The sequence below is a fragment of the Sapajus apella genome, unplaced genomic scaffold (genome assembly GCF_009761245.1).
Source record: "Sapajus apella isolate SASKATOON/1434 unplaced genomic scaffold, GSC_monkey_1.0 scaffold48, whole genome shotgun sequence".
Lineage (NCBI taxonomy): Eukaryota > Metazoa > Chordata > Mammalia > Primates > Cebidae > Sapajus > Sapajus apella.
Genome location: NW_022436988.1, coordinates 15,939,924 through 15,961,015, shown reverse-complemented (window position 1 = coordinate 15,961,015; position 21,092 = coordinate 15,939,924). Strand labels below are relative to the sequence as shown.

The window sequence follows — 21,092 nt, the reverse complement described above, 5'->3', positions numbered from 1 at the left end:
GAGATGAAGTCACAGCAATAGCAGCCCTGAAAAGGACTTACACGCACACACATGCAGGCAGACATGGTGAGGCAATCCTCAGCAACTTTACGACAGAGCTCACTGTTAGTTACCTATCCAATATTCATTATCTTCTTTATGACAAAATAATGTTAGCTTTGTTCAAGTAGAAACATGCTCAACAAAAGCAAACAAAACCCTCCAAATAAACCAGAAACCTAACATTTTCCAAATGAGAGTGGCTACATGATAGGGTTCTGACCAAGAAGATGTGAATGGAAACTACTGGAATGGAATTGTTTCTGGAGGAGTTCTTTGAACGGGAACAGCCTTAACAAGCATCTGTGATTTGAGTTCACTTTTGGCTCACCTCCTGCTTGGAGCATGGGTAGGATGCTAATGAAGCAGACATCTCACACCTACTAGGTAGCAAAGATGAAGATGAAAGAATAAAGCCTACGAGACAAGACAGCCAAACGAAAGGCTGGAGGAGGCCAGGTCCCTCACAGAACCGTGGCGCTGCTGTAGCCGCTTTGGGCTGCCCTGTTCTGGACGTTTTGTTAAATGAAGAGAGCGAGCCTCCTATTCAGTTCAAGCTGCTGCTTAGTCAGGTTTTCTGTTGCTCATGTTTGAGTTCCAGGATGACACACTTCGCATGAAACAGTCTAGATACCTGCAATAGGCAGCTTTATCACCACACTGTTGGGTGAAGGAGAGTTCTCAGGTGGGTGAGTATGTTTCATTCGCATAGCATTCTGGGAGGTGACAGCGCTTTGTCATATTTCAAGAGAGTTACATGGACGAGACTAGAGAAGGGTGAGAGTACAGCAGCCCTTTTATCTGCAGGGCCTACGTTCTGAGAAACCCCAGTAAATGCCTCAAACCATGGCAATACCAAACCCTACATATACTATGTTTCTCCTAAATATACATACCCATGTTAAAGTTTAATTTGTAAATCAGGCACAGTAAGAGATTAAAAACAGTAACTAATAATAACATAAAACGATTATACTAATATACTGTAATAAGAGTGATCTGAATGTGGTCTCTCAAAATATCTCCTTGTGCTATACTAAAGGTAACTGGAACCACAGATAAGTGGGGACTACTGTACTTTAAATGGAATTGTAGGACTGTTCAAAATTGTATTGTTCTAAGAAGATTAAATCCAAAAAGAAAATCACCTTAAAAATCCATCAAATGCTTTCAGTCTTTTAGGTTCCCTTCTACTTCCTGTTCCCCCACACAAACTGCTGCAGTGATAATCACAGCAATAACTTTATATTAAGCTTTTACACCTAGCATCATATAAGCATTTTTCTGTCTTTATAAGCATCATTCTTAAAAGCTACACATATTTTATCACACTGATGTATCAATTTACTTAACTACTCACCAAGAATGTTAGTAGAAAAAAACTGATGACTGCAGAGAACAATCTAAGAGAGGAGACTGATCCCAAGTCAAGATGCAGCCATAATATCCAAGGTTAGGATCCTATTAGATACAAATTATTCTCAAGGTTTTAAATTCAACATTTATTTCACTTATCCAAAACGGGTAACATTCAGAATCTGGTGGTTCATTAAGAACTCTAGTTAAATAAGATTGATTATATGCATGTTATTTTAAAACTAACTTTATAGGCTACATATTCTACACATTAAGATTACGAAGAACACTCTTTCATTTGGAAGATGTCCAGTCACATGGTAGGTCTCAGGCTCCACTGGCATGGCAGGTTTATTACTATACGGTATGGCATCGCAGTCATAGAAAGGAAAAAGCCTGTACTAATCTTAGGACGTTTCCCTTTAGTTTTACTGTTAGAAGGAAACAAGAAACCCTGTAAGATCCTTCATCTTCCTGTGAAATGAATATGCATTCACTCATCCAGCCAACAAATATTTACTGAGCACTACCATGTACCAGGCACCATTTTAGGTTAGACAGAAGAGGAAGATAATGTCCTGCTATTGTGATGCTTTCAGGTTGGTGGAAAGATACGCAATAATCACATAACAAATAAATCGTATGGTTTTAGATGATAACAGGAGCTATGAAGTGCATAAAGGTAAAGTAAAAGAAAGTAACGAGGGGGATCAGACATGGTGGCTCATGCCTGTAATCCCAGCATTTTGCGAGGCTGAGGCGGGCAGATTATCTAAGGCCAGGAGTTTGAGAACAGCCTGGCTAACATGGTGAAACCATGTCTCTACTAAAAATATAAAAATTAGCCGGGTGTGGTAGTGCACACCTATAATCCCAGCTACTCAAGAAGCTGAAGCAGGAGATTGCTTGAACTCAGGAGGTGGGGGTTGCACCACTGCACTCCAGTGATCTAAAAAGGCTCCCTAAGGGTGCATTATCTCAGCGGAGTCCCAAGTGGTGCGAATGAGCATTGTGATCAGTTCTATGAAGAGGAACTGCCCAATGTAGCAGCCCTGGGGTGCAAATGAGCTTGGGACATTCTGGTCAGCAAAGTGTGCAAGAGCCAGATCACAATCATGAAAATATACATATATATATATATATATATATATACACACACACACACACACACACACACATATATATGTGTGTGTGTATATATATATATATATATGTATATATATTGGGAGACAGGGTCTCGCTCTGTCATCCAGACTGGAACACAGTGGCGCAATCGTGGCTCACTGCAACATCCGCCTCCCAGCTTCAAGCGATTCTCCTGCCTCAGCCTTCCAAGTAGCTGAGATTATAGGCACCCACCACCAAGCGTGGCTAATTTTATATTTCTTGTAGAGACGGGGTTTCACCATGTTGGCCAGGCGGGGTATATGTATTTTTCATTCCAGTGGTTAAGAGGGGGGCACTGAAGGTTTAAGATGGAGTGACACAATCATTTGATCTACCTGATATTAACACATGCAAAACACCAGACTGGCTATTGTGGAGGGTAAACTGTAGGGGATGGGAATGTAAACCAGGAGCCAAGCTAGGAAGCTATTTGGCAAACAGTGAATTTCTTCAGTGGCTCTTGTGCTGGATTCTTTCATTGTCTGGCTGCCAGATGGACAGAAGTTCACTATGCGACAGCCAGGCGCAGTGGCTCACACCTGCAATCCCAGCACTCTCGGTGGCTGAGGAGGGTAGATCACCTGAGGTCAGGAGTTCAAGACCACCCTGGACAACATGGTAAAACCCCATCTCTACTAAAAACACAAAAATAAGCCAAGTGTGGAGGTGCATGCCTGCAGTCCGAGCTACTCAGGAGGCCGAGGCAGGAGAATTTCTTGAGCCTGGGAGGCAGAGGTTGCAGTGAGCCAAGATCACACAACTGCACTCCAGCCTGGGTGACAGAACGAGACTCCAACTCAAAAAAAAAAAAAAAAGGAAGTTCACAGTGTGAGAGCATGACCTGACCTGAGCACACATGTACAAACTGACGGTGAGCAGCAAATCCACAAGACCAAGTCTATTTAATACCAGGCATGTGATTCCTTCTTAAATGTTCAGCCTACCATTTTTCTTCCACGTCTAGTTTTACACATTAAGTTTTTCCCAGTTACCAACTCTTAATGGGGGGAAAAAACAGTGATTACGATGAATTACCTAAATCCTGATGCATCATTCAAACTTAGCAAATGCGAAAGAGAGCAGCCCTGCCTTTCTAATTTTAAGACCTGCTGTATGAACTCCCCTTCTTTTTCAAGCTTCCTTGGTCTTTTGTGATTAATTTTAGTAACTGGAGAACAACCTGTTTAAGAACAAATGAGTCATAATACAAGCTTAATATCTAGAAACCTAAAATCACCCTCCTCCAGAGAGAATATCATTTTTGAGTATGAAATTCTTATGTTTTAAACAGTGATACCCCATGTTCATTCTACAAAGCTTCCTGCCTTGAAAAAGAGATGAAGAGGAACAGGCTTGGGAGTCAAAAGTACAGAAATCTAGCAACAGGCATATTGCTTTATGAAAGGCACTGGTCACAGGCATGTTTTATGACGTGAAAAAAATACCTCACCCATTGTAAAGCAGTTGTAATCTGTGTGTTTACATTATTTGGGAGGCAGGGGCAGGCAGATCACTTGAGCCTCGGAATTGGAGACCAGCCTGGGCAACATGGCAAAATCCTGTCTCTACAAAAGATACAAAACTTAGCCGGGCATGGTGGTGTGTGCCTGTCATCCCAGCTACTAGGGAAGCTGAGATAGGAGAATTACCTGAGCTCAGGAAGGTCAAAGCTGCAGTGAGCCCACTGCACTCCAGTTTGGGTGACAGAGTGAGATCTCATCTCAAAAAAATAATAAGTAAAATACATTCTTTCCTACAGCAATCTCATAACAATTTCTCATGAACAATAATAGCAACCTCTAAGATTTCTTAACAGAGTCTATATCCTGGCAAAGGCAGGCTATGCAAAGGCAGAAATGTACCCAGAAAGGCAACAATCAAACGAGAAAGAAATCAAAGGCTACTGACTCCTTAACTCTTAGCTCTCCCCATCATTTCTCCCTTTTGAATTGTGATTGGTTATAAACCTCTCTACATGATCAGCAATCACTTCAAGGACGATTTCCCTAAAATATGCAGGTAACAAAACAAGTATTCCCTCTCAACAGATTGTTTTTCCTATCAGCATTTAACCAAAAAAAGCTCCCCAAGTTAACACAGCACAGTTCAGTGGGTATCTTGCATAATTCTGTTAGGCTTAAACTTCAAGCACTGAAGAGTCCCTCAACATAAAAAACCTTTCCCCTAACCCCAGAAATGAAATTATTTTTCTAAAGATGGTAACGTACAATCAGGAAATGGCTGGCATTGATTCTGAGAGAATCTCATGAAACTTTTCAGATATTCCACTCCTAGGAGTGTCCAAGGGAGAGACTGCAGGCATGGGTTCTTAGTTTCTGTTTCTTGTTGGGCCAGTAAATTCCCTTCTACATCCCTCTTTTCTGCTTATCAGTAGAGACAGAAACTAAAAAAACCATGGCTTCAGGTTGCTAAAAGCCTAAAACAAAACCAAACAGAACCACCACCACCACAAAATAAGGCGGGGTGGACAAGCTTGATTCAAACCAAGGAAATCATTTTCATTTTCTTTTGGGATCAAAGACCTCATTTTTTCCCCATTCATTCACTCTTTCAACAAACATTAATGATCAGCTACTAAAAGTCAGAGATCATACTAGGCATTGTGGATACAGAGATGAGTAAGACTTAGAGGAAAGAATTATAATATAACCCAAACAAGTCTTCCTGTGGCAAATGGTTACACTAATGGCCCCAGTGACTCATGCCCCAGGTTCCACACCCTTCTGTGATAGTTAATTTTATGTGCCGACTTGACTGGGTCCCGGGTGCCCCAACATTTGCTCACACATTATTCCGGGTGTTTACACATGGTGTTTTTGTAAGATACTAACGTTTAGATCTCGAGGTAGAGCAAGGCAGATTGCCCTCCCAAATGCAAATAGGTCTCACCCAATCTCTTGTTGAAGGCCTGAGTGGAACAAAAAGGATGCCTCTCCTCCAAGTAGCAGAGAATTCTTCCTGCCTGAAGGCCTTCAGATTTGATCACCAGCTTTTTCTTGCTCTTAAACTCATCACCTCTTACTTAAGAGCTGATGTCTAAAGCTTGCCTGACTTTGGGCTTGGATTGGAACTTAAATCATCAGCTCTCCTGCCTTTCAGACCTTCAGAATCAGACTGGTACTATCCCACTGGCTCTCCCAGGTGTCCAGCTTGCCAACTCACCCTGCAAACCTCAGGACTTGTCGGCCTCCGTTAAGTGCATGAGTCAATTCCTTACATTAAATCTCTTTATACGCACAGACAGACACATACATTGGTACTTTTTCTCTGGAGAACCCTGATTCATAAACCTTCACAATGACTCTGGGCTTTGGCCGATGAAACAATGGGAAATGCAATGCCAGGGGAAGCTTGTTAAGTGGGTACACTGAGATGTGCCTTCTTAGAAAACTGCCACCCTTGTAAAAAACCTGTACTACCCTCCCAGGTGAATGTGGGGCTGCAGACCTGAAGACTCCCTGGCCAGCAGCCACAGCCAACAGCCAGTGAGGCCACTGTGAGTGACTCTGTACCAACCTTGGAAAACATTAAGCAAGAGAGTGCATAATCACATTTTAAAAAAAAAAAAAAAAAAAAAAAAAAAAACAGCAACTGGAGTACCACGGGGTGGCAATATGAAAGACAGCCTAGAGGAGAAACAGTCCAGGGCCAGTAAGCCCAACTCACAGCACACAACAAGGCCTTTACAAAGACAGTGGCTATGGAGATGGAGAGGAAAGAGAGTTAAAAGTGGGATTCGTAGACAAAAAGAAAAGGAAAAGATGGAGACAACCCAGCAAATCCCTAGCTTCCGGCTTGGGATCCTGCATGGAGAGGACAGACGGTGTTACACCACGATTGATCAGGGTGACAGAAGTCAGCATTGGCTTGTAGGGTGGAATAGACGCACGGAGAACAGGCCAGAGTGCTGGAAAGCTGAGGACAGTGGCGTGCGTGGGCGGCATGATGTCCCCACCATGAGGAGCAGAGCACTCTGTCCATACAAAGACGATCACCAGGAAACCTTCATCCAATCAGGACCATGCCCATGCCCCGCACCAATGTTGTCATCATGGCCATGACGTTCCTCTTAGAACCTGACTTTTCCCCCTTGGTTTATCATTCTCAAAACGAGTAAGTTTTGGAATGTGCTGGATTATAAAAATAAGTAGAACAGGTTGAATTAGCAACAAAATAATGAGAACTGTGCATCTCATGCTTACTAGTACAAGCCTCTACCTTTGAGGGTGCTGGACCCCAGCTTCCAGTGCAACATAACAGAAGTGACTATGGCGAGGGGGTGGTTCTCACTTGCTGTTTCTCTCTTAGCCACCATCAGAGGCTGAAACAGAATTCCGAGTAAGTGGGTTCATTTGATTGTTATGATTGGTTTTGGTCCATGATCCCTTTATAAATAAATAAATAACACAGTTATAATGACAGCCAGAACATGCACAGTAAACCTTCCTTCTTTTCTTAGATCCCGGGAAACATACTTCTCTGTCCACGGGCCCTTCCTAAATCTCCTGCTGGAAATGTATTAAGCAGCAAAAACAGAAAACAAAGCTAAGATGAGGAAGGTATCAGCTAACTGAATGTGACTCAGCTTAGAAGTTTGGAAGTTCAGCTTCTAAAAAACATGACTCATTAGAATCCAGGAAAAAGCCCCAGCATAAGCCAAAAAGCTCTCTGGTCTGGCTTTCAGCTTAGGATGTAGACACCTGAAATGGATCTTTCCAGAACCCCAACATCCTGAAAAGTCCCACTCTGCACCCTCTTCAGGAGGACCCAAACCAAGTCTCCAAATGGCTCCCAGCTCCCACTGGTCCCATCTGCCCTACATCCTACTGCCTTTGTTTGTTTACATTGATGGTCTCTCCAGTGAGTGTTTTTACTGTTAATGTCACAGGACTGTATGATTCCAAATTTCTTTTACCATTTTAAGATTTCTCAGAGTCACAGGGACCCCAGACTCTACCCACAAAAACAGAGCCTTCGCTGACAGAAAGCCTGCCCCTGCGTTCGCTTTGCAGTTCAATCGTGCGGTACAGTGGGAAAGGAACAGGTCTGGAAGTGGAGAGACCCAGTTCAGAGCTCCGCTTACTACTGCACTCGGGAGCATCACTTAAGTACCCATGAGACTCCATTTTCACATCTGTACAATGGGAATAATAATGCACACCTGGTGCATTTATGTATATTCTCCACTGCAGTGACTATTTGAGTAGTGATATTTATTCCTATACATGACTTCCCGCCAAGGATAAGCTGTTTGAAGATAAGTGTCATGTTTTTTAACCTTTGCCTCCCATAATACCTCATACACAATAAATGCTCCAGAAACATTTAATGATGACATACAATGAATAAATGCAAGAAAAAAACACCGGACACATAAAAGACACTAAATACATCATCAGAGAATATCATAAATATGTCATGTCTTGTGCCATGGATCTTTCAACTCTGGGCTTCCGAGAATCTGCACACCTACAGCAGGCTTTCCAGATGCTGTTTCTAATAATAGTCTTGGGGACAGGTAATGTGGCTGTTTACACATCGTGAAGTGTCTGATATGACTGAGTCACTTGGATGGATCAGGAAAAATAAACAAGGAATCCATCACACCAAGTGCTGATCCCAACCAGTCCAAAGCTATTGCCTCACCCACTACTTTTTAAACTAAATTCCAAACAGTGAAGACAACTGTTTGAAACAGCTGCTGGGAGAAATAGAAAGACCCATCAGGTGTGCCCCCACCACCCCCAGCATCACCATAATGATGATGCTGATGCAACAGTCACTCTTGGGTATTAGGGGAGTTCAGTGAAACTCTCATGCATAGCTGGAAATATTCAAGTAATTCAAAACTGAATAAATACAACTGGTGATCAGTTTAGGTTATCAGACCTTCACTGACTCATTCTCTTTGGTTCAAGGAACGTTTTTGAGTATCTAGCCTGTGCAGGTCCCTGTATCGGGCACTCAGTTTTCAAAGAGAAAACACAGAGGACCCACTTACAAAGAATTCACTATGTAAATGTGATCATTAAGTAATATGACTTTTTTTTTTTTTTAAAGAAATAGGATCTTGCTATGTTGCCTAGGCCAGATCCCAAATAAATAAGACATATATATTTTTTTGAGACAGAGTCTCACTCTGTCACCCACACTGGAGTATAGTGGCATGATCTATGCTCACTGCAACCTCCACCTCCTGGGTTTGAGCACTTCTCCTGCCTCAGCCTCCCGAGTAGCTGGGACTACAGGCGCACACCACCACACCCGGCTAATTTTTGTACTTTTAGTAGAGATGAGGTTTCACCATGTTGGCCAGGCTGGTCTCAAACTCCTGACCTCAGGTGATCCACATGACTCACCCTCCCAAAATGCTGGGATTACAGGCGTGAGCCACCGTGCCTGGCCCCTGAGTAAATGATTTGTTATAAAACAAACATGCACTAGGTAAAGCTGCTCATGCCTGTCTCCCCAGCTACTCAGGAGGCTGAGGCAGGAGGATCGCTTGAGCCCGGGAGTTCAAGTCTAGATTGGGCAACATAGCAAGTCTCATCTCTAAAATCTAAAAATAAATTTTAAAAAACCATATTAACAAAAAGTGCCCCAGACAGGCTATACAATGATGCAAACACACTCTCTATGGTTAATACACAAACATCTCTGCCCAGATTTGATGTCAGAGATGTCTTGTAAGTTTCACAATAAAATCACTCTAATTTATCATCTCACCTCCTTTTTTGACCAAAAGCAAGTCTACCCACCTCAAAGGGCTCCCTTATTCTGACTGGGTTCCACTGGCCTTTCGTCTGCCTCCCCATTCTCACCACCCTCTCAGGGGCTGACAACTCGGCCAGGGTGAAGATTTTGAAAAAGATGTGCTACTGGCCATCTAAGCCATTCAAAAGTGGGGCTCCAAAGATGGGACGTAGCAACTACAACTTAGGGATTCAGCTGAAAAGCTCCCAGGGCGAGGCCCTTGAAAACAGGAGCATTTTCTTCATAATGGCAGTGCATATTTCTTCCCAGTTCATCAGGTACAGACCGCAGAGCAAATACCCATCCCTCTCTCTTCCGCCTGGCCAGAACTTGGTGGGTCAAGAGAACGGCCATGCCACCGTCCAGCTGTCTCCTTTTGCTCATCAGAACTGCAGATGAGGATGGAAGTCTAGGAGGCTATTTCTAACTCCCAGCGAAATTAATTTGGTCCACGTGCAGCAGGAGTCCCTTCTCTTGTAGGAAATACTTCTGTTACTGTGAATCTGGTACATAAAATAATCCACCCACTGAAGAGCAGAATTAGCACCGGAGTTTTTTTGTTGGGTTTGTTTCCCCGAAATAACTTCTTTTTAAGGTTTCCTGTGACACCACAGCAAGTGAGGAAGGGTACCTGCGGGCAAGCGCCCAGGGTGGGCTTGGGCTTCCTCCGAGGCTCATAGGAGGGGGGTCCCGATAGGACGTGCAGAACATGACAGCCTTCTCTCCTTGCACTCTGATGACAGGTCCACTTGCAAATATGTCACCTGAGTGTAGGCACTGCTGGATGGCAGCACTAGGCAAGAGATCTTACTCCCATGGACCAGCTCGAGCAATATGAAAACACTGGTCGGCTTATTTTTAAAAGAAAATTGCGAAAAGAATTGAAATACATCTTGAAATGTCACCATCTTCAGGAAGCTCTTCCTTCACTCTCGCATTAGATGCAGGCTGGCTCTCGCCCTGCTAAACTCGGCAGCATTTTTATTTCCTCCCCACTTACCGCACCTACCCTGTGCAATCTTTTCTTATGAGACCGAGTTTCACTCTTGTTGCTCAGGCTGGAGTGCAATGGCACAATCTTGGCTCACTGAACCTCCATCTCCCAGGTTCAAGCACTTCTCCCGCCTCAGCCTCCCAAGTAGCTGGGATTACAGGCGTGTACTACCATGCCTGGCTAATTTTTTACTTTTAGTAGAGACGGGGTTTCACCATGTTGATCAGGCTGGCTGGTCTCAGACTCCTGACCTCAGGTGATACACCCGCCTCAGTCTCCCAAAGTGCTGAGATTATAGGCGTGAGCCATCATGCGTGGCCTACCCTGTGTAATCTTACAGTATAACTCTGCCTGACTGGTTTATCCTTGCAATTCGAGGATAATCCCTGCACTGGGAGAGCAGCAACTCTCTTTATTTTTGTAACCTTCACAGTACAGGGCTGTCAATCAATATTTAATGACAGACGGACTAGAATGAAACTTGGGGCTGAAGGCAAATTTAAAGATCACTAATTCAACCCCTCGGCTCACTGCAACCTCCACCTCCCAGGTTTAAGCATCTGTCTGCCTCAGCCTCCCCAGTAGCTAGGATTACAGGTGCATACCACCATGCCTAGCTAATTTTTTGTATTTTTTTTAGTAGAGATGGAATTTCACCATCTTGGCCAGGCTGGTCTTGAACTCCTGACCTCATGATCCACTGGCTTCAGCCTCCCAAAGTGCTGGGATTACAAGTGTGAGCCACCGCGCCTGGCCCTCTAGGACTCTCTTTACTATACACTCTGCTGAATTTTAAATGCAACTTTTTAGCCCTATACCTCACAAAAATCTAACTTTACTGTGTCAGTTCAGGAATATAAAAATGTTTTGGGGGTAGAACTGGCTTTGCTCACAAAATCATCATTTTATACATTAAATGTTTAAAAGTACACTTTGAAAAAATAGAATATTCACTATTAAATTTATTTCTAGGTTTATTTTAAATGCTTTAAATTCTATTATAAATGAATCTTTGAATTTTAAACATTTTAGCAGTCTTTTTTTTTTGTTTGATCGGTTTCTAAGACATAGAAAAGGACTGGAAAATGAGAGAATTCTCAAGATTGTAGTAAAGAAAAGAAAGCAATTTTGCTTTCTAGACATATAGTCCTCCATAGAGTCCAGGCTCACAAGGGATATCTCTTTTGGTTTGTAGCAATTTGTGCAACAGGTTCCGTTTTTAGTAAGAGTTTACAGTCCATGCTCTCAGCTTCTTCAAATAGGTGAGTATTACGATCTTCACCGACTTGAAGGCACACCCAGGTCTGAAGCAAGCCTCCCTATCTTTTAACAAGTTAATCGCTTTATTCATTTTGTCCCCTTCCAAACATTTCGGTAGGCTTCGGCGAACCTGTGATGTCACCAGTAGACATGGTGGTTGTGTCCCAGGTGAAGTGCAGCAATCACCAGGGAAGTCACCTGAATTCTGTTCACCGGGATGGTTCAAACATATAAAATGCAAAACACTGTGTGAACAGTTTCTCCCCAGAGAAGCCAGGGTCACTGGTAAAAATGCTCAAGATAAAAACATAATGGCTCCAACAAAATGCCAGGAATGCTTACTAGCTCCAGATACTTGAAGCCTTTTAAGGAATCCATCTCCCACTCCTTCCCCCACCACTCTGCGCTTTCTCAAACGTCCATATCCAGTGCAGAGAATAAACATTCTAACGATTATGTGTAAATAGTTGTTTAGCATGTGTGTTATTTTATGGTCATCACATAAGAACAGCTTTTCTTCCTACAACTTTGGACTAGAAAGCTGGGGAGCAGGGGGAGTTGTACATTGTGGCCCTAAATGCAGAACTTGAGATTAGTCTGATTCTCTCAAAGTGCTGCTTTGCAGTGCTTTCTCACTGAAGACACACAGAGAAAACGAAGAATTTTAAAAAGGACTGAATGTGCTAATAAACTTAGACACACAAATACATATCCATACATCTACGCACAGATGCATGAGGGGAAGCCTCCAGTTCTTCCTCTTCATAGCAGGGTGGGCTTCACGAACGGACACAACCCAAGATGAATGGAAACTGTTCTAAGAGCAAGACGATGCTGGTGAGCTAAGGTTTTTCATGTTTTTGTTTTTGTTATTTTTGGTTTTTCTTTTTTGAGACGGAGTCTCGCTCTGTCACCCAGGCTGGAGTACAATGGCGGGATCTCAGCTCACTGCAACCTCCACCTTCAGTTTTAAGCGATTCTCCTGTCTCAGCCTCACGGGTAGCTGAGACTACAGGTGCCCACCACCACACCCAGCTAATTTTTTTCTTTTTTTTTTTTGTATTTTTAGTACAGACGGGGTTTCACCATGTTAGCAAGGCTGGTCTCAATCCCCTGACCTCATGATCCACCCGCCTTGGGCTCCCAAAGTGCTGGGATTACAGGCGTGAGCCACTGTGCTTGGCAGAGCTAAGGTTTTAAGAAGTGAGAGGAAGGAGTCTGAGAAGAGCCAGCCCTGCAGACCCATACCACTAGCCCTTCCTGAATCTGCCACGCCTCATCATGGCCAGAGAAGGGAAGAGAAGCTCACGGAAGCAGGCGATCAATGGCCACCAAAGAAGCATGGGCACTTGCTGCCCTTCAGCAGAGCAAAGCCACACTCACTACTCCCACTGCCCCAAAAAGCAAGGCCCTACCCTCCTTCTACCTGTCCATGCCTGAGTCTGCATCTTACTTTGGTGGAGAGGGGGAAGAAGCCATTCTAAACACAGAGCATTTTTGTCTTATTTTATGTTGTCTTATGAAACTTTGGATGCAGGACGAGGGTACTGGGCAGAGCTCCAAGCTGCATTCTGGGGCCACACACCTGGAAACACAAATCCTGCACCAACTCAAAGTGCCTTCCCAACACCAGATAAGAAGGGAGCTGCTCGTTCTGTGAGTCACATACCGCAGCATCCAGGTCTGAGCCCTGGCTGCCAACAGAGGCAGCACCAGGGGAGGAGCTCATTGCTAACATTCAGTTCTTTTAAGTTTTCTGCTTTCGTTTCTCCTCTACTCAGCGTGTATGGGGACGCACTTCAAGTCTAGGAAATGCTCAGCTTTTTGCTCTAGATTTGCTGCTACAGAATGCAATCTCATCCACAAGGCGCAGAGGATCCTTGAGAAATTGGCCTGAGGATCTGCACGGAGGGTCCTTCTGCTGAACACAGGAGCCTTTTCTCCGCCAAGATTCCCTGCACCAATGCATACTCTCAGCTACGACTGCTCCTTCAGTCTTGAAGAGCATCTCTGTTCAAAAGAACTTTGTAATGTCTTCCCATCTGGCTATTGTAACTGGGTACTGCTATTTCTCAGTACTTTTCCCATCCTTTCATCTTGAAGATGGCAGAGCAGGTACAGTATTTGAGGATTTCACAAGGACTGTAACTTCTTTTTCCCTGTCTGTGAACGTGTTAGAGTCTGCCAAGCTCAGTTAAGGTATTATTACGCAGCACATGCACAGGACACCTTAACCATTCTCTGTGATATGAAAAGAAAATATTAATTTAAAATTTTTAAAGTTTTACTCTTAAATTCTGAAACCTAACATTCTTTTCACTGGTCTTTCTCATGCCTGCTAGCAGGCATTTTTTTATTTGATCAATTTTTAAAACACTGAAAAGGACTGGACAATTTTACCATCTCAAGATGGTAAAATTAGCCTGCTAGTTTTCTAAACACCTGACCAGAATTTTCAACAAACGCACCAAGGAATAGCTGTCAATGCACTCCACTAGAAGTGCAACCCAGCCAAGCCACCAATGACTCGTTTCTCTTCATGGCCAACTGCCTTGAAAGAATCAACCACAGGCACATTGGATACTCAAAAAGACAACATGTGACAGCACCCCAGACCAGTTTTGCCTTCGCGATCTCCTCATCAACAAAATAAGGTTAACCCAGACAACTCCTTAACACCCCTTCCGGCTCAATATTTCTGGAATTGGCAGAAAAATGGTATTGAGAAAAGGATAAAGTAAGAAAATCCTAGCATCTCAGCTCAGTTCTACCTTGTGAAGCCTTCACGATTTTCCAGCTACTTCCCTGGTGCAGGACAGTTTGGCCATCTTGTGTCTTCGTAAGATTTGCTTGCCGATTTGCACAGTAAGTAAAATCATTCTGCATGCGGCCAGTCAATGCATCTCAGGCCTTGGCTGCAGAAAGTCCTAGTCATAGGTCTCCTGCTGCAAAGACCAAAAAGCAAATTGCCTCCTTGGAAGAGAGTGAATGCGTGATCTGTTACGAACCAGACACAGGCAGGACTGCACTGAATGGCTAATATATCTCTTTCTCTTTCACATTAAAATAAAATTCATCTCATCATCTTCACTTTCAAGGATATTAAATGTAAGACTCTGCAGCTATAGACAGTCAACACAATATGAGTAGGAGTGGGACATGGCTGGACGTCAACTTGCAGGTATGTTTCCGTTACATTTTGCATGGAGGATCTTTTCTAAAGCTTTTTACCTGGCTCCAGACCTTATGACTAGGATAACCCCATAATAATCAGCCAAACAGGATAAAAATTCTAAGCATGAAAGGAGTTACCAAAAATAATTAATAGGCATCAGCTGACCCATGGTGGGCATAAACCAAGACTTTCCCGTGTAAATAAGATTGTCCTTTGTAAACTATATGTTACCTACTTATGAGCAATATCAACAACGTCAAGAATCCATAACAAACACAGGGATATGACCACAGTGTTGGCCTATAGCCCCCTTAGGAAATCATTCAATCAGCACCACACTCCCCTAGTTTTTTTCCCACTTTTCTGGCTGCCCCTTCTTGGTTTGCCTACTCTGATCTTCCTCTCCCATGCAACATGCTGGAGTTCCTTAAAGCTCTCTCCTGGGACCTAATCCCTTCTCTCCCCACTCTATACCCTCTCATCAAAATGATCCACATCCAAGGCCTTAAGAAAAATCATAGGAATCTTTATCTTCAGGACATACCCCACTTCTGACTGCCACACCTGCATCCATACTCAACTGACGCCCAGTGTCAGACATCTACTGCTGAACGTGTCTACTAATGGTCTGTGTCCCCAAAAATTCATATGCTAAAACTTAACTGCCAATGTGATCGTATTAAGAGGTGAGCCCTTTAGGAGGTGATTCAGCCATGAGGTGGAGCCTTGCTAAACGGTATCACCTCCCTTATAAAAGATGTACAAGGGAAATGCTCATCCCCTTTTCCCCTTTCAGCCCTTCTGCCATGTGAATACACAGCAAAAAGGCACCAGCCAGGAAGCAGAGCCCAGCTTGCGCCAGATACAGAATCTGCTGGCACCTTGATCTTGGACTTCCCAGCCTCTGGAACTGTGAAAAATAAAAAATGTCCTATTAATTATAAATTACTCAGTCTACAGTATTTTGTATTAGCAACTGGCACAGACTAAGAAAATGACCAAAGTAAAACCCCCGATCTGCCACCATCTCTCTCCCAAATACACGCTCTCCCTCCAGAGTCCCCACGACTTTAACACACCTCGGTTACGTGTTTATGACAGACGCCAGGGAGTCATTTTCAACATGTCCATTTCCCTGATGCAACAATGACCAAGAACTGCAGATCTAGCTCCTAAACGTATCTTCAGTGAGTTGACTCTGTCCATCCCCACTGCGTCCATCTACACCAATCCCCCGTCACATTGCCCAGAGGGGAAGTACCTCCAGCCTTTGCTATTTCCCCATCTCCACCGGTTCACCAAGCGCACTTCCTGCCCGATCCATTTCTTACAAGGCAACCAGAGTAACCTTTTTAAGAAGCAAATCGGACCACATCATTTTTAGGTTAAAACCTTTCCTGGACCCCCAATGCTCCTGAGAGTGCACCCCAAATCCTAAGCCAGATACCCAACTCCCAGCTTTCTCTTTGTTATTGATTAGACTCCTTCCCACATCTTGGCATTCTCATTTGCTCCTCGCCTTTGTCTGAAATAGCCTTTTCCAGGGAGGGCCTTCACATCCAGGCTTCAGGATATGAAGCCTGCCCATCCTTCCTCCCCATGCTTGATGGGGTAGAAATGGGAGGAGAAAGAAAAGAGGAAAGAAGAAAAAATGGGAAGATGAAGATGAGAATGATGAGCACGGAAGTGAAAGGCTATGATGTGAGGTTTTAGACAACTCCAAACAAGTGCAATGGGACTTGACTTTTTGGAAAACGTAGTACTTTATATTCTAGCTACTTCTTATCTCTAAAGAGCCCCAAAGGAAGACCATATTCCAGAAGAGACATATGGAAAGTGGCGGGGGTGGAGGATGGGAGAATGACACTAGTTTTGTTTGTAGGCAGACAAGTCACTCAACATTCATGGACTTGGGCTTCCTTGTCCATGAAGTTATAAAACAAGATGACACCTGAGTTTCCTCTGGGTCCCGTGTCCTACAGGCCTTTGTGGAACCCATGGTGGCTCAGAGCCCACAACAGGCACTCTCTCTTGCCTCCAGGAGAACCCTAACTCCATCGTGGCACCTTCCTGTGCACTGGGCATCAAACAGTAACTTCCTTCTTGCTTGTGGTACAACAAAGCAAATCGGAATCCCTCAGAGCCCGCTGCAAAAATGTCATCTTCCACAGAGGAAAGAATTAGTCCTGCCTACACTGAGAAAGCTACTTTGAAATCTAAGTTTCCTGATGGGAACAAGCGTTAAAGATGGGAATCGCTTGAAGCACACAACCTGAGTGATTAAACTGATCAGGCAAAGCAATTCAGAACAGAAATGACTACTCTTCTAAGCCTGCCTATTTTTCTATTCAGTTAAAATATTACTTTCCATATAACAGCTCAAGTTTCTGTCCACCCAACGTATTTCAGACAGTATTTTCTGTGACTCCTCTGTGGATCCCATTTTTAAATACACAGGAGACGCAACAGAGACTGTCAGAATAAGGACACAAAGAGAGGAAATCATGTGTTCACACATGGGCAACTTCAGAGATCATTGTTCAGTGAAACGGATGCTGAATTATTTCAGTCATCAGCAGTATTGATAATATACACCAAAAAGGCAGCAATAATCTCATGGAGTAAACCAGGAGCAGTTTGTTACACTGGCCCAAAGCAATGAAGCTTCTATCTGTTTATTCCAGCCTAGAAGTAAACTAAAGGGTGGCTGGGCCTGCTAGCTCACACCTGTAATCCCAGCACTTTGGGAAGCCAAGATGGGCAGATCACTGGAGGTCAGGAGTTCAGGAACAGCCTGCCAACATGATGAAACCCCATCTCTACTAAAAATACAAAAATTAGCTGGGCGTGGTGGTGCATGCTTGTAGTCCCAGCCGCTAAGGAGACTGAGGCAGGAGAATTGCTTGAACTTGGAAGGTGGAGGTTGCAGTGAGCTGAAATCGTGCCACTGCACTCCAGCCTGGGCAATGGAGTGAGATTCCATCTCAAAAAAAAAAAAAAGAAAGAAAGAAACTGAAGGGTGATAAATGTGCATTGTAAAATTTGTCAACAACTGCATTGTGTTTGTGAAAGCTATTATGATAAATTTGGTGGATTTAGTCAATGCAGCTGCCCAGAGTGGGACAGTACATGCTAACAAGACGTTCTCCTCCAAGAATTTCTCTGAGAAGTAGTCTGAGGCTCAAATGGACTACAAATCTGTTCATTAGCACAAGCCAACGTTCTATGAAACTAACCGAGTCTTCCCATTACCAGCATGTGCCAAAATAACAGTTGCAAAGGCGTTCAAAAAATTAAAGCTCAGAAATCCACATTGACATCAAATCACGATTTCCAGACTACTTACATCAGTGTCGGGTCCCTTATCCGCACCCGGACAGGAAAAAGTAACAAATTCATGGCACCTCTTGTGGACCACAAAACAGCAAACTGGTAGAGAGAAAAGAAAACTAAAATTAGAATAGACATGATTTAACATAACGAACTTTGTTTTCCAAACAGGGATACTTGCTGTTAGAAGTCAATTTAATTTCACTACAGACGGAAGCTTATAAACAACAATCAGAAGGCATTTCATTCTAGAATAAGCAACATTTGGTATTGATTAGACTCATCGATAACAGATGCCCAAGATGCCGGCACTCACAGGGCCACATAAACTGTGGCTCTTACTCTCTGAAGTTGAGGGAGAGGAGAGTCAGACTGTAAGACAGTTTCGCAAAGGAGAAACCAGGAATTAAAATTTAAAATACTTTGCACCATCCTAGCCAGGCACAGTGGTTCACTCCTATTATCCCAGCACTACAGGAGGTCGAGGCAGGTGGATCACCTGAAGTCAGGAGCTCGAGAGCAGCCTGGCCAACATGGTAAAACCCTATCTCTACTAAAAATACAAACAAACAAACAAACAAAATTAGCTGGACATGGTGATGGGTGCCTGTAATCACCTGCTCAGGAGGGTGAGGCAGGAGAATCGCTTGAACCCAGGAGGTGGAGGTGGAGGTTGCAGTGATCCATGCCACTGCAATCCAGCCTGGGTGACAAGAGTGAAACTCCCTCTCAAAAAATAAAATAAAATAAAATACTTTGCACCATCCTATAACAACACACTAACACACACACATAAACGTATGTAAACATTATATTCTGTGGGTGAAGTAAAATATAAAGAGAATAACTGATTATAAATAATATGGATATCCCTAAATGCGAGTTGCAGGAATTCCTCAGCAGAATTCTGACCTTAATAAACTAATTAAGACACAAATCAATCTACAGAAAACAGACCAGACCTTTTTGAAATAATTAAAAAAAAAAAAAAAACCTTAGGAAAAATCCTCACACCTTCGTGTATCTGCCTTTTTGCTGCAGATACTGTCACCAATTGGAAAAGTTCCTGCAAATTCAGCAAAATCCACTACAGAGTAAATATTTTCAAAGCTTAACATGGTTTTGATAAATAGTCCTAATGATGAATCAACAAAATAACTATTATAGAAAGTAATCCCCTAAGAGGTTATTTTTGTTGTTGTTTTGTTTGTTTAAGACAGGATTTCATTTTGTCACCTAGGCTGGAATGCAGTAGGGTGATCTTGGCTCACGGCAGCCAACCTCCTGGGTTCAAGCAATTCCCCTGCCTCAGACCCCCAATTCTCTGGGAATACAGGCGAGTTCCACCACAGCCTGCTAATTTTTACATTTTTGTAGAGACAGGGTTTCACCATGTTGCCCAGGCTAGTCTTGAACTCCCGAGCTCAAGCAATCTGCCCATCTCAGCCTCCCAAAGTGCAGGGATTATAGGCATGAGCAACTGCGTATGGCCCCCTAAGAGGTTTTTATTGATGGTAATAATATAGAGGATGCAAAAAATAAATGACCTAGTTAGTTTCTCCTCGAAAGCTCAAAGTCTGGCTCCAAAAAGGTATCATCTACTACTTTTTGCTGAATAATAACAAGTTAAAAAACAGTATATCCTCAGAAATAATAATATGTTTTTCCTGCATGCTATGGTTTGATTGTGTATCAGCTCCAAAACCCATGTTGAAATTTAGTTGACACAGTGGCAGTTTTGGGAGATGGGACCCCTGAGAGGTAACCGGGTCATTGGGGCTTTGCCCTCAGGGTCGGAATTAATGTCATTATAAAAGGGTGAGTAGAGTCCCCCTTCTGTCTCTTTGCCCTTCTGCCGTCTGCCACGTAAGGACAAGGTCTTCCTTCCCCTGGGAAGGTGCAGTAAAAAGGCCCTTGCCTAATGCTGGCACCTGGACTTCCCAGCCTCCAGAACTATGAGAAAACAAATTTCTATTCTTTATAAATTACCTAGTCTCAGGTATTCTGTTACAGCAGCAAAAATGAACAAAGACACTGCACAAGGAAGGTTAGAACTTCCCAACTTTGTGGCTTATAGGCTATTTTCTCCTCTCACCCATGATAATGCAGTTCCCTGCCCATATGGCAGGAGATACAGAAGACCACAGAGGCTGAGTCATTTCCGTAGGTGGAAGAGGGTGGCAGGATGGCTCAGAGCTGAAATCCCAAGTGGAGCCAAGAGTACTGAGAGGGCCTTGAGTAGCCAGTCAGAAATTCAGAATAGCCTTGGAAGTCACTGAAAGGTTCTGAACCAAGAGCAAAAGAGATAAAAGCAATGCTTTAGAAGTGCAAATGGTGGTAATAGGAAGAATTTAATAGAATAGATTGAGGCTTATAATGCCCAGTTAGAAGCCTCTGGCATAGTCTAGGTATGAAAGTAATTACCCATCATTATGCAGGCTGCTAAGAAATGGAAGTAACAGGGGCCAGGGAAATTACAGAAGAATGATGAGACTTGCTGACTGACCACACAGCACCATTTCCTGAGCATCCTACCAGGTGCCAGGTTGCTGCTGTTGTGCTGGGTCCCTTCACATGCATTCCAAATTGAATCCTCATAACAGTACTCCTTAATATACTGTAATCTCTCTCTCGCTCGCTCGCTCTCGCTCTCTCTTGCTCTCGCTCTCACTCTCTCTCTCTCTCTCTCACCCTGAGACAGAGTCTTGCGTCTTGCTCTGTCACCCAGAACTGGAGTGCAATGGTGTGATCTCTGCTCACTGCAACCTAAACTTCCCGGGTTCAAGCAATTCTCCTGCCTCAGCCTCCTGGGTAGCTGGGATTACAGGCACGTACCACCACGACTGGCTAATTTTTGTATTTTTAGTAGAGACGGGGTTTCACCATGTTGGCCAGGCTGGTCTCGAACTCCTAACCAAGTGATCCACCTGCCTGAGTCTCCCAAAGTGATGGGATTACAGGTGTGGGACACCGCACCTGGCCTGCAATATATACATA

The 21,092-nt window shown here is 43.5% G+C and overlaps 1 protein-coding gene across 2 annotated transcripts in view; it reads right to left on the bottom strand.

The window, feature by feature from the left end:
• PRKCA (protein kinase C alpha) overlaps positions 1-21,092 on the bottom strand; it is a 492,002-nt gene that overhangs the window by 276,138 nt on the left and 194,772 nt on the right. For both annotated transcript variants that reach the window (XM_032242017.1, XM_032242018.1), the window contains exon 3: positions 18,112-18,194. In XM_032242017.1, the coding sequence (XP_032097908.1) occupies positions 18,112-18,194 (83 nt within the window). The remainder of the gene's footprint in view (positions 1-18,111; positions 18,195-21,092) is intronic.